The sequence below is a fragment of the Corapipo altera genome, unplaced genomic scaffold (genome assembly GCF_003945725.1).
Source record: "Corapipo altera isolate COAL_440 unplaced genomic scaffold, ASM394572v1 212, whole genome shotgun sequence".
In the NCBI taxonomy this organism is placed as follows: Eukaryota; Metazoa; Chordata; class Aves; order Passeriformes; family Pipridae; genus Corapipo; species Corapipo altera.
The window spans coordinates 2,258,541-2,273,312 of NW_020884944.1; the positions used below are offsets into that span (position 1 = coordinate 2,258,541).

The 14,772-nt window shown below is 35.5% G+C and overlaps 1 protein-coding gene across 3 annotated transcripts in view; it reads right to left on the reverse strand.

Moving 5' to 3' along the window:
* Positions 1–3,632: 3,632 nt before the first annotated feature.
* The window catches only part of PCDH10 (protocadherin 10), a 36,372-nt gene continuing 25,232 nt past the window's right edge, over positions 3,633–14,772 (reverse strand). Inside the window, exons 5-7 of one of the 3 annotated variants that reach the window (XM_027662237.1) lie at positions 12,765–12,860; positions 10,760–10,834; positions 3,633–8,456 (exon numbers count right to left, since the gene is read on the reverse strand). In XM_027662237.1, the coding sequence (XP_027518038.1) occupies positions 10,800–10,834; positions 12,765–12,860 (131 nt within the window). In that variant the 3' untranslated portion in view covers positions 3,633–8,456; positions 10,760–10,799. The remainder of the gene's footprint in view (positions 8,457–10,759; positions 10,835–12,764; positions 12,861–14,772) is intronic. The other 2 variants (XM_027662238.1, XM_027662239.1) reach the window with 2 other exon arrangements.

Consider the following 14,772-nt stretch of genomic DNA (forward strand, 5'->3'; position numbering starts at 1 on the left):
ATCTTAACAAACATCTTAACAAAAAAAGATGGTATTTTTAGGTGTTTGCAGAAAATATGTATTAAACAGAAAACTGTCAAACAATGCAATGCTGATAGAGGCCCTTTTTTTTTGTGCCATACTGATCATTGCATTTGCTAATAATGTTGGCCACTGAGGACAAATGCTTCTTTAATACGATGGGATCTAAACCCAATTTCCTTTTCCCAACCCTCTCTAATCATCAAATCCAAAAGGATTTAGGCTCTGAGTGGAAAGATGAAGAGCTCTTCATTTTTCTCTTTGAAGATGTCCCATTTTGCAAAGAATAATTATGTATTCTTTTGACAGAGAGACCAAGGGCACCAAATTGCATATTGCTCTCTAGACTACTAGTTAGCTCATTAACCTGCATGTGGGGAGAGCTCAGCAGTGTAGCACCCATGTGATTTTACATTATTTTATTTTATAATCACTATTGTGGTGCTTTTTCTCTTATTATTTTGATTTAGGAACTGTGTTCTGTTCCCACCTCTGCAATAAACTGCATTATGAAATTTCTCAGTTATGCTTCAGGAAAATAAGGATAGTGATACAGGCATCTGTCATAACACTGAAGTGTATTTTGCCTACTAATAAAGGATATAAAAGTGCACAGAACAGCAGTCAATAGAAATCTATCTTTAAAATAAATGTTTTTTCAATTTCCATAGATTTTTCAGTGCTCAAGGTTGTATTTTTGCATTAGAACATAAGATTTTTTTTTTTCCCCTGAAACTACAGATCTAGGAATATTAGCAATGTGTTCAGTAAAGTGGTAGATTTCACTCTGTGAATTAAACACCTAAAGAGTTTGCATGCAAATGGTGGTTCCAGTTTATACCAGATAGAATAGAAACAGGAAAGCAATCTCCTCAGTCCAGTAAAACATCATGCAGACTTCAAGTATTTTCTGTTACTGCATTTCATGTCCTTATTCCTGAGCAGTGGGAGGTCTGGAAATTATTTATATAAAAAAGAAAAAAAGGTAAACTACCTGATTTTGCCTGGATTTTTTTTCCCGAATAAATGGTACTTTTTGGATTAGATTTACTAAACAGCATGCAATTTTATTTCATTAATAATAAAATTAAAATAATTCCTGGAACACGGGAAGTGACAACTGGAATTAAAGTAGCAAAACTAAACCCAGGAGCCTTCATATTGGTTTCTATATGATAAGGGCTAATTGAACTCCACCTTTAATTATAAACGTACAATTGGTGAGCCTGTTACTAAACTATTCATAATGCCAGGAACCCCTCAAAAATAGCTGACATAAATGGTGAAAAGCACAATGAAGTATCACCATTAAAAAGTAGTATTTGGAGCAGAATACAATAATATATCCGGGAAGGAACTTTGTAAATTGTGAAGGACAAAGAAATGTTCCAGGATGTTTGATTCTGGGGGTTCAGGACTGGCTCAGGACCAGTGCAGCCAAGGGTGGCCCTGTCCTGCTCAGGCCATAGTTGGAGGCTCCCTGGCATGGAGCTGCGAGATGGCCATGGCCAGGCCTGACTCTGATTCCCTTCACTGATCCTGACCTGGACCCCTACCCCGAGGCCAACAGCCCAGCTCAGCCTCACACCATCCATCCCTGTGTCCAGGGAGATGCTGGATTCCAGGGTTTCCCCCCCTTCCCACCCCCTGTGAATAGGTCTAAAAAAGAATATGATACCCCAATTGCCATTATTTTTCAATTTAGCTGTGATTGATGTAATATAAACAAGTACTTGGAGTGCCATGGAGCAGATTTATTTTTTGTTTTGGGTTTTTGTTTGCTTGTTTGTTTAATTTTTAACAGATTGTTTCCAGCAGCTCAGTGAGGTTTAATGATACTATTACAAGGTATATTGCATTTCCTCCCTACATTATATTAATTACCTATCTTTTACTTCCAGCACTCTGTCTCTCTTCTCTTTCTTTGTTGACAGCCAGAATATAAATCAAACCAACCCTCTCTCAAAAACTGAATGGCTGTGAGCTCCAAGGGCATCATTTAGCCGCATCTTCAGGGGGCTGAGCAGGAGAATGTTTGTTTGCATTCATCTTTTTTTTTTTAGCAGACAGTGTAAGCAACAACAAATGTATTGTTCTCACAGTGAAATCTTTCTCTTTTGTGATATCTGTGTTCCTGAACAAAGCACTGTTTAAGCACCAATTAATGTCATCTATGAGACTAAGAAAAGCAGGGAACTCTCTTCTCTCTTCCTCTCTTTTTCTTCTTCGCATAGGAACAGTGCCACACCACTCGTTTTCCATCAGCAACCCATAAAGTTCAGTCCTAAATTATTCTGATACCTGTCCAGAAAAGCTGTAGTGATGGAATTACTAGGGTAATGGGGATGGAATTACTAGGTAATTCTGACATCAGGTTTCATGTTGGTCTTTTTTCCATGTTATTCTCAACAAACGAGAATGCTCTCCCTCCACTGAGGTGAACATGCAAACCCTTCAGAGGACTGTTTTTAAACTCCAAGTAAAAGTCTAGACAAGAAAAGATGACAGGAAACATCTTTCAGTCTAGGTCTGAAAGGAGTTAATGTGCTTAGTACCTGTTTGTCTCCTTCCAGAGCAAAACTTTCCAAACATTCATTGTTGAGGTTGGTATTTTCTTTGCTTGTTTTGCTCACATTTTCAACCAGCAGCTATGGCACTGTAAGAAGACTCTGCTCCAATGAATTTTTACTTTTCTGAACTTCTGCATAGTAAAGACATGAATCTATCTTTTCAGGACTGCATTTCTGTTTTTGTTTAATGAGAAAACCTGAACAGTGACATCATTTAACTTGTGTTATTTTGCTTTGAGAAAAAATTTTCAGAAATGTCTGTTTTAAACTGACACACAGACATGTCCAAACTTCCAAACTTGATTGAGCAGCTTTTAAAAAGCAGAGCTAGTAAAGTTTCCCTTTTTCTGATGTCAAATAATTTTATCGTAGGCTGCACTTGCTTAAAAATGCATAAAAAACGAAAGCTTCCTTTGGCTCTCCTTCAGATCACTGCAGCTTGGGCCATTGCCTTTAATAGAATTAGGCTCTGATGCATATAAAATCCAACTCAGTTTTGCAACCTGAACGTTTGGATCCAAGACTTCTAAAACTTAAGGTTGGTTTGGTTACATTCCCTTTATCATGTTGCCATAAGGCTTTGTTATACAATACATTGCTCTTCGCTGTTAGCACAACTCAGAGATGGTTATTCAAAATATGCTTCTAAGTTGAGCATCAAATAAACTTTAAAGTGCATGTGTTTGAAAGCATATGGTTTTCCTAATTGTTTGGCTTCAATGGTTTTTCCATATTGTATAATATACATCAATATCATAGTATATATTAACTTATCGTCTTAGTCGCTCTTCAGTAGGAATGGTAAATGTTATCTGAATCCTGTTTGCATTTTTGGTATCTTCTGCTTGCCTAAAGTGGTTAACATCCAGAGGACACTTTAATCAGTGCTGACACAGAGAACTAGAGAGCTTTAGTACAGTGTGTTTCATCTTGACTCAGCAAGATTTTCAGCACTCACATTTATACAGTTTTTTGACAGGATGCTTCTTAAGTGAAGCATCTGCCTTCTGGAGAACTACACCCACAGAGATTTCATTTGTCTTGATGTCTGTTAATATCATGAACTTTATTAACAAAATCAAATTCAAAAACAATTCAAGAAAGCTGTCCAAGTTAGTTCTTGCTCATTTCTTACATATGAGGTTATCTACAAAAGCACAGATGCTCAACAATGGCTGTGTGTATTCGTTTATATATATGTATACATTTCTTAAAGACAAAATGAAATAAAGGAGCTCTTTAAGAAGAATTTGATCTCTGATTGTAGGGATCAGTGCAAAGGATTTAACTCACAGTTTAAGAATTTCTCATGGCACAGTATTATAATAAAATCCTACTGGTTGCCTTTTACATTACTGCAAATAGAATAAACAACTTTCTATTCTTTATAGACATCTGATGCTAATGTTTTGCAATCAAATTGCAATAACTAAATGTATATAAAAGATGCTTATTTTGGCCCCTATACCTATGTAGAGATTTTAATTCACAAGTCCAAATGCCATAAAACTCAAGACTTGAACATGGAACAATGGCAGGATAAGATCAACTTTCTCCATGTAAGACATACAAATATTTAACAGCCTTGCAAAATTGCAATGGCAATTTATCAGCCTAGGAAGACTATCTATCCACCCTTTACCCTGAGGAATGATATTACTTTAAAAAATAACAAAAAAACCTCCTTCTATGAGCAGGTAACATTTTGGAAGTCAGAAACTGAGTTGTGTGCTTGGTTATGGGTCTAATGCATGAAGAAGAGGCCAACCGTAATTCTTGAATGCAAAAATCCATTATTACTGAGGAACAAGTCTAGTTTTATAGTACCATACATGTGTTTCTGCCCTTCTATTTGCATTTACAGAAAGGAGCATATTTATGTAAGAAAAAAATTCTGTGGCAACTTACCAGAATTTGAATTATAATTATATGCACACACATATCTCCCCTCACAACTATATAGTGGCTATAATGTGGGAATCTTTACAAATTGTATTTATCTCTGTATTTTCATTTCACTTAATTTTGCAACAATACCAACAAAACATTACTACATCTTGTTCAAACAATTTGAGAATCTGTTCATGGAAATACTTCTTTTCTTTCCCTCAATAAGCAGATTAGTAAAAACTTGAATTAAATGATTGGAATTTTATTTCAGGTAGTGAAATGTTTTAATATTTCTAAGTTTTGGAAAAATCCATCTGGAAGAAACAAAAGTCTGGTTTTGAAGAATTTGAATAGGCAAGCTGCTTAGAAATCCATTGCTACATATCTAAATCAGGAATTGAAAAAAAGATTTACAGACCTGATTCTATTTTGTTATCCTTTATAAGACCCTGTCTTCTGTGCTTGAACTCTAATTTACTTCAGTAAAGAAAGACAGTTCTTCACACTGACAGCTTATTCTATTATGCTCATAAATTGTACATTTAAACATTAAATATTGCTTCTAATAGCTAATTGAAGGATAGAACATTCTTACCCCTACAGCTGTGCACAGATCACATCCTCCAAACCTTAGCATGCCCTACTAGGAACATTACAGAACAAGACTGAGAGCCTAGTCCGTACTTTTTCTCTGAGGCAAGTTTAAATACCCTTATATCATCCCTGATAGGTATTTTTGAACTGTTTTTGAAAACTTTTCTTATCCCAGTTTTATGGGTATTGATATTTCCCCTTAATATCCAATCTAAACGTTTCCTGATTACTTCAGTTCACTGTTGTGTCCAATATACAAATCAGAATCCTTCAACATTTGCATCACATACGCTTAAAGGAAGAGGAAAATACAAAAGCTGATGTTTAAAGGCATTTACATACCTATCTCTGCAGATAGGCACTAGTAGCGTGATGGAATACATGGGAGATGCTGAGCAAGACAATTTCAGTGGGAGGTGGCTGGATGCAACAGGTCTCTTCCCCACTAAAACAAAGAAATGGGAGAAATTGAGCCTCTGTACTGCCCAATTTGGTTTCTAATGTGTCCTAAGGCTTGTATCATTAAATGTCGCTGTACCAAAATTCACAGTGAGCTAGGAAAATCAGCAAAAGCTACATCTTTATCTCAAGAGCTCAGGCTGTAGCACCTAAAATCTTCCTTTTCATTGACAGTTCTGCATCCTAGCATGATTCCCCCTGGGACTCTCTCAGAGAACTCAGAAGGATTTCTGTGTATACATGGACTAGTGTCTATGGTATTTAACATGAAATAAAAATAGAAAAGATAAATAAATGTGTGTGTACATCACACTGTTGATGGTAAGAGTTCACTTTTGGAAATTAATGACAGGGTATGATACAGTTGATTTTCCAGAAAAAACAGCATACAAAATGTGAAGGTAGTTTCATTAAATAAAAACACTTTGACTGTTCATGAAACAGAAACAAAAACCATTTCCTTTTTCTCCCAAAGACCATAATTTACAGTAAATATCCATATTAAAAAGTTACTTAGAAACAAAAAACAGTTTTAAGAAGGGCAAGGACTTTCTTGCTTTAAAAGCAGAGACAAGAATATAAAAACTCCTGTAAATGAAATACTTGTCACAAATTTCATTGCTTTTCTTCATAAAATTAACAATGCCTGTAGATGACTACAAGTTCTACTACCTACGGCTTGAGGAACAATTCAGTGTTGTGTTTGCTCAATCAACAGCTACTGTTGCTGTTTGTTTGTTTGGGTTTTGTATAATATATACATTTTTAAAAGGATCCCATACAACAATTTGTAGTTATACAAATGTGTTAGATGTATACATTAAAAGTGTTCAACAAGCATATTTTTTTTTGTTTGGAGTATTAAATTAACCTTCAGGGTTTGGTCCACTGGCTGTACAAAGAACTCTTGTAATTTAATAAGGAATTTGTTTGGATCCATAGCAAGGCAGTTTCCATATAGGTGATTTATATTCTCCTACCTAACAGAAACTGTCATTATAAATCACAAGAAAAACCAAAACCAACAAACAAAAGGAAGAAACCCAAACTCCATCACAACGTGGCAGTGGTTGCCTACACATTCATCCTGTGGCAGCATTGGTGGGAACAGCAGAATTCCTATATAATGGCATGATCCAAATTCCACTGCAAACAATAGGTCATTTTCTCTTGTCTTACTTAATATTGAATCATCACTAGGAATTGGTTCCAATTTGGCTAAACATTGGTTGATGACATAGTGTGCTCTCATTTGTTTTCAATATTTGACATACGAAGATACGGTGGGGGGAAAAAAACACAATACAAAAAAAAAAAAGAAAAAAACATTTTACTAGATTTTTACATTTAGTAAATGGTACTTAAACGCCATGGACATGAAAGTAATTTTAAACTTTACCTTTGAAATTTTACTTTTTTTCAATATTTCATAAAAAAGAAACGCTCTAAGATACTGTTTCAGACCACAGAATTATTACAGAACATAAAGATTATATGCAAGGGTTTAATCCTTTTCCCAACAAAGATGGTGGCCAACACCATTTTTACTCCAATGGGAGAGGGGTCAGCTGAGAATGTGCCATGTTCCTAATTGGAAATCTCCTTTGTGATAAAAGAGTCAATAGTTTGGCAAATACTTTGCCTTTGTAATTTCAATTCTATCAACAACTATTCCTAGCCACAAGAGAAATATTTTTAGGCAATATATTTGTATAGTTTCACAAAACTATGTCAAAGAGAGATGTGTGGGTGTTTGTGTGTGTGTATGTATGTATGTATGTATGTATGCGTATTTATGAGCTTGGGATGATATTCTTAAAATACTTAACTTCACTTACATTATATCTTACATTGCAAAATGTACAGACACCCAGTGTTCTTTTTAACAACATATACAGGTGAATTTATAGAGCCTTGAAAAAGATTTTGTGATTCTAAATTAAAAACCATAGAAACATAATCAAAATAATGGAGAGTGATTTATACCTCTGATAGTACATAACGCTCATTCGGGTAATATTGACAGCTGCATCTTTGGCATTGAAAATTCATTACAATTTTTAGACAAAATGTTGTTGCTTACAGCTTTTTTTTTTTTTTTAACAAGAAAAACAGGATTGACCAAAATACGAATATTGGGGAAGTACTATTAAAGGTTTATTTTATTTTTGTTTTTAGCAAGGATAGCTTAGGAACCCTGAATTATCTTCTCACTTTAGTGTATGGTGTAGACTGTATGAATCCATTTAAAAATCAACTAAGTTGTACCACGTTCTTCGGAAAATTATATATAATATAATATATATATATTTTATATTTATTTAGAAGCTTTGAAATAGTACAGTAAACACTTTGCAACACGGTGTATAAACTACAGAATGTCTTTGATAATTTTGTGGGTCTTCAGATTAACAACATTTTTATGACCCACACGTGAAAAGAACATGATCACAATCTCTCTTGTAAAGTTGGAATAGTTTGGGGAACACTTGATCACACAAAAATAATATAAAACAGTCAAGTTTAAAACAGTGATATTGCATTTATAATGCACATCTCTTTTATCTGTACGATTGGCTTCTTGTGGTGAATATAAACATCTAAAGGGCTCAGTGACATTTTGGAGAGAGAAAGATATATAGTGCTGTAAACAGGCACACACTGATCAGAGAGGCAAGATCAGTTGCCTCTTAAGTTTCTACAGTTCTACACATTTCAACTCATTTCTCAGGCCTGCTGAGAGCAATTAGGTCCTATTGTTGGCCATGATGTCTCCAACAGCACACAAATCCTTCAGTTACACAGAACTGGATGGCCAAGATAATGAAGTTGAAAGTTGATGCTTTTTGTTGGTCGACTTTTGTGCAAATCATGCTGCTTCAGGTAAGTCCTGTAGAAGTGACTAGCATATCCTTTTCCGTGCTGCGGGAAAGAAAGAAAGACACTTCTGAGAGAAAAAAAAATAAAAAAATCAGTCTCCAACAGTTCTTAGGTTTATTATGTCTTAGAGGGTATGGAAACAATCAAAACTTGTCACAAACTGCCGCTTCAAATTCCCATTATAGCAAGCAGTTTAATGTAGATTCACTTTTCAGAGAAAAGTCTTTTTGAGGCTTGATAGTCAGAATACCAAATTTCATAGGTTGTTTTATTATTCTGTCTAACACGTCAAGGCAAGTATTCCAACGTGCCTGTATGTAATTGGTAGAAAGACAAGGCAAATAGTCAGTTACAGGTTCAATATTACTGGAATTTCACAGCCTAATTTTTCCCTAGTTCAGCTTACTATTTGAAGCAAGAGCTAGACTTCCCCCAAAGATTCAGAAGCTGGTTTTCCTTCTCTTTCAAAGTGAACCATTATCCTCATCACCAAATGACCTTTTAGTCTGGTTTGACAGACGAAAATATGGTGCATTAGTGCTACAATTCAAATTTCAGCATTTACTGTCAGGCTGGAAATTAACTCATGTTACATGGATGAAGAAGGTCAATGCATTAGCAAAGCCATATCCTAATCCACCAGCTGTGGTAGATATATTACCTCAAGACACTAGCTATTTTAATTGTAATTGGGAGCAAAGGTAAGAAATGATTTGTACTAGCATTCACGAAGACCCTGGGTTAAATTCTGATCTCAGTCACACACAAAACCAAGGAATTAATTCCCTTGCTGAAGTATTATTATTAGCAACATCATCATAATCATTAGTAAAGCTTGTAATGATAAAATCAGGTTTTACCTTAGCTCCAAATCAATTAAATCCCTACTTGAAATTACATATATTTCTGTGCATGAAGTTTACAACTAAAACAAAAAGGAATCTTATCTCCCAAATGAAACTTTGAATCAAGCCATCCGTAAATGTAGGTTGATGTCTGCATGTTGACACATAAACACATCCAGTCTCCATTCCATTTAACATAGAAATATACATTAGCCGCAGTTATTCCCTATATATTTATTCCCTAGTAAAGGTATGAAATCTACCTACTGCATCACAGGGAAGTCAAGGCTACTTACAGGTGAATGTTACCATGGGTGTTGTATATTCATCTAATTTAGCCTGCCTATACCATAGGATGCACACAGGAAAATGTTGAAATCATTTCTGTATAAACTCTCTTTTCAACATACAGACAATTGCCAGATGTGTTATTAGCATTAAAATTAAAACATCTAATATACAATGCTTTGGATGTTTCAATTCTGTGGTAAATTAACAGCAGACTTAGAAAGAATTTTTAAAAGCTTCCACTAGCTATTTTTTAAACATTGTAGTAAAGATTAATGAGATCAGAACCTTCATGATATTTTGATGCAGTATGCAATCAGATTAATCAAGTTTCTAGATACCTTTTAAAATATCTTTTTAAATATTACAAGAAACAACCATTCCACTAACAGTAATAAAAATAGCAAAACATATTGGATCTTTTAAACTTTTTTCCCCGAAGTTCAGTAGTAATTTCAGTTCTCTTGTAAATATTTAAGCATAGTCGTCTAGATTGGTGTCTGCCACTGAGGAACTCGTGCTGCACTACAGACACAGGACTTCGATGGGAGAAAGATATACAGAGATACAGCTGGGGCAATCGCTGCTTTCATGCTGCACTACTGTCCCACTCCCATCTGACACAGTGCCTTGGTGGGGTTGATGTGGTACCACCTTGCAGATAATAGAGAGATTGAGTTACTGACTGTGTCTGGCCTTTTGCCATGTAAATTGATGCATTTTAAAATTTTTAATTTTCAGTTAATATGCCTATATTACAAAACAATCAGGCCCTTTTATAGCAATAACTAAATGTTGTGCATTAGGTTGCAGAACACCTGCAACTCTCCCTACCTACAAAAATCCTTTTCCCAAATCCTAAAATATCCTCTGCCAACACATAAAATGCACTGGATTTCAAAGGCAACTTTTGTACTTCATGGTTGTTTGGGGTTTTTTTCCTGGTTTTGCACAGAAATTTATGTGCAAGCAAATCTCTCCATGTCTATCCCAGTTTCCGTCTTTTTACAGATGGGGAATATAAATCAGAGAGGTTAAATGGAAAGGAGGAGGGACTTAGCTTAAAACAGAGGACAATGAAAATTCTGACATCTGTTTCTAGCTCTGTGTGTGTGCATGCATATGTAGTCATAAATAAACTTTTAATAAGAAACACTAAGCCTCTCTGTATCACAGCTTCTCCATCTGTAAAATGGGAATAATATTGCTTACCTATCTCCTAGAGGTGCAGGAAGGTTTAAATCACTATTCTTTATAATCCACTTTGAGATCCAGAGATGGCAAGTGCTATAGAAATGGAAGTATCAGAGTCAGTGTAAGAGCTGGAAAAAGAACACCATAATTTCTGGTGCCTAATATCTCCTCTGAGATCACAGCTCTCTCTTTCATCCCTATTTTATCTCCTGTTCTGAACTCTCAAACTAGTACACAGGGAACTTCAGGTCTGTGTGAGTACATGTACTGGTCAGAAAGAGGGCTTTAATAATAAGCAGTTTCATAATTCTGCTAATGCAATTATACTATTTGTACATATATTCTAACAGTGTTTGATGTGAACAAGATGATTAAAGAATCATAAGTATTACAATTAAAGTTCTTAGGCTACGGGATTTGTGCTGTGCTGACTATTGATCCTTCCCCAAACACCTGCACAAGAATTTTGCGTGTTACACTAAGAGCACTTAATGCATAAAATTTATATGGAATAAAATAAAATAAAACCCAGCAAAAAATATTAAGATTCATTTGTTGCTCAGTACACACTAGTAAGCCTCCCATCCACAGTGAGCTAGTTCTGTGTAGACTGATAGGAGAAGACATGTAAAGACATCGGTGGCAGATGAACAGAAAAAGAAATGAAAAACAATTAACATAAGAAGCAGGAGAGAAAATAAAATATGCAGTGATTATTCCTAGCTCAAGGATCAGAAATGAACAGAAAATACTGTAAAGTCCTAGTCTCTTTAGTAAATCTTCCCTTCACCCTGTTGTGAATCATCCTATTGCATCCAAACTTGATGTCGGATTACTACTTTATAGCCTTGAGTACAGGCAGGTACATTTCCTCTTTCGGCAAAGCCTAGAAGGGATTGCATGTACTTGGAACACCTTCAAACTCTGCAAATCAAATTTTTTTCCTGCTTAGCAGTGGTAGCTAATCTATCGAGGACAGAGAGGGTCCACTGCTTCCCTCCACAGCTGGTAACACAAGCAGAGAGAAAAAACACATCCTATATATTTTATAACTATTGTCACTTTCCTTCTGGACTATTTTTTAGAGTTCTATAAACTCCCACAGCATTGTATCTTACCAACTGGGAGTCTCCCCAAGTGCCAACAGCCTGAAGATCCAGATGAACCCCTAGATAATAAAATCTCCAAAGAATATCAAATGCCAGGTAGATTGCTGCTGTTACAGAAATACTCCTGATCCCCCTTCACTTGGGAAAAAGATGACCTAAACCCCTCTCTTTTAAATAAAAAAAAAAAAAGCAATGCAACAGGAGAATGGTGGAAAAGCCAATATGTAAACTGTCATCTTGCTGTTTCAGATCCAAACTCTTTAAGTTCACACAATATCCAAACAATATTTTTCTTCATATAGGTTTTCACAAATGGGTTTCTACGCGAGCACTCAACTCATTGCCTTTTCTTGTGTGTCGCCTGTAAAAACTGTGCGCTCCACCACACCACCCACGCAGGTGTTCCCCACACAACACAGCAACTGACACAAGGAACACAGGAAGTTGTAACCTCCTGTGTTTCACTCAGAAACAGTTCAGCTAGTCTGGCTTCATTTGTAGTGAGTAATAATTTAAAAAGGAGTTAATTACCTCCTAAGCATTATGGCAACGTTGGTTTTAAATGTGCATTATTAATTTTAACTATCTTTTCATTTTGATAGTTCACTTTACAATCTATATGTTAACTGTAGTAGATGAAACATGGTTCTTCACTAAGTTCCATCAGCTTCAACAGAGGCATAAATGGACAATTCTAGTGACAACCAACAGACTACAAATTCAGCATTCCAGCTCTAACTCAGCCCAACTGACCATAGACCAGGACCTAAGCACTGGTAAAAGGTATTCTCTATGAAATAACCTGCCTGTTCCAGTTAACTTGGAGCTCAAGTTCAGATATCAGCAGCTATATTTTTTGGAAAGAGGTCAACAAGTGAACGGGAATGCAGAGCAAACTGCCATAGCTCCCTCACCCTTCGTAGCGGTGCATCCAGGTAAAGGGTGAGACACACGGCTGGGGCTGGGGCTGGGGGATGTAGGATGGGGATTACTCTGCTGCCACCCATGTTCTGCGGATAAAAAAGTATTCCAGTCATTGCAGGTATCAATTCAGTATCTTTTGCAATCCATTAAGCCTTTTTTTTTTCTTTTTAAAATGAGTTGTTACTTAAAGAAGTTTGTTAAAGCATTGCAAATAATATTTTATGAAAATTCTATTAATAGCATTATAAATAGAGATTGTCTTATCCAGCCAAATAAACTTCAGTACACAAATATGAAAATAGCATTTTTCTTATATATCTTTTCCTCATGAATTAGTTTAAAGGGAACTTTTTTATTCTTTTCTTTCAAGGCTTTAGTGAAGAGATTTTGTGTTTCAAATCTTTGTATTCTGTAGAGCACATTTGGATAAAATAGCTCGCATTCCAGATGCCCATGTTACATTTTATACAATTAATATGGTTTTTTAAAAAGATGGAACATACTTATTTTTTTACTTGAAAATATGTATAAATAGTTAAATAAGATCAGCTCTTCCCTAATGCCAGTGAGTCCATTGGCTCTGGTGACCACTGTTTGTGTGCTTTATGTATGTCTGAAGAGTCCTGAAGGTGTAAGGTAAGAATAAGACCACACTCTGTCTGTCCAATTCAGGCATGTGACAAGACAGGGAAGGCAAGAGAATCTCCCACACGTGAAACTGCCAGTTGCCCCAGGGCAGAATTTGTCCCTAATAATGATATGCCACTCAGTATGGCTGAAATGTTCCTTCTGGGATCTACAAAGCCCAAGATATAAATATTGTTTCTAAAATAAACCAAGAGCATTTGGACTGATGGGTACAATTATCTAGATTTCATGTGAAACAAAAAACCCAATTGTGAGCATCAGGTCTTCAGGCTGTGAATAAATTAGAGTAGGACAAAATGGAAAAGTTTTTAATTGTTGCACTGAAACTTTTCTGGAGACAGGTTTGCTTTTAGCTGAATAAATAACCCCCACAGACCATTAAAATCTTTCCTTCCTTTGAGAGTACATCTCTACTTCTAGAACAGATATGATTATGCAACTCCCCCTTTTTTGTATAAAAAACCCAACGTAATCACATATATTGTCCTTTTCTTTTGTCTTGCACTAAGCACATTTCCATGTTTATATTCACTTAAACCAGTTCAAGAAACAAGGATTTCCAACCATGCCAAAAGTTGACAGTGCTGGATGTTCCACTGGCCATAACCTAAAGAACATGACAAACAACATTACATACTCCAGGAAAAGTGGGCAAAATTGCACTTTGCACTTAAATACAAAACTGCCACTTTTCAAATTTGAACACCTTGATCTACACCAACAACTTAAACAGATTATCACTCTTTTTCAAAAAAAATTATTGACCAAATTGCTGACTTACACATACTGCCTATTAGCTTAATTTCAAGATTGGAAAATTCATTATTAAAGGATATTTTGATGTTTGGAACATGTTTTGGTAACTATTTTCATATGGCAAGTGGGATGCCTGATGCAAATGCTGACATATCATGACAGTCACTGAAATAATGTTTCTCTGGTACTATTGAGTGCTCTGAGATTTATATGCTACGTGGACTTAGTTGATTCTCTGAAAAAACAAATAAACAAACAAACAACTTTTCAGTTCTTTAGAATAACTATCCAAGTCTCAGTTTGTGTAAGCACTAGATAAAATTTCTCTCTATTTAGGACTAGCCTTGAGCATAATCTTAAGTTTAAGCACTGACCTTAATCAACATGTGCTTTACATTAAGTACATGACTAAGAAGAATTGTCTTTTGAATCAAGTCCTGCATTTTGTCATCAATGTTCTGTAACACACAAGATACTGTTATGTGCATTTGATTTTCTGTTCTAAATGTTGACAATTTTCTTTTCCACCATCAGCAACAACCTGGTGGCACAGCAGATGTCAGATTTGATTTATCTCTGGTTGCCATTATTTAC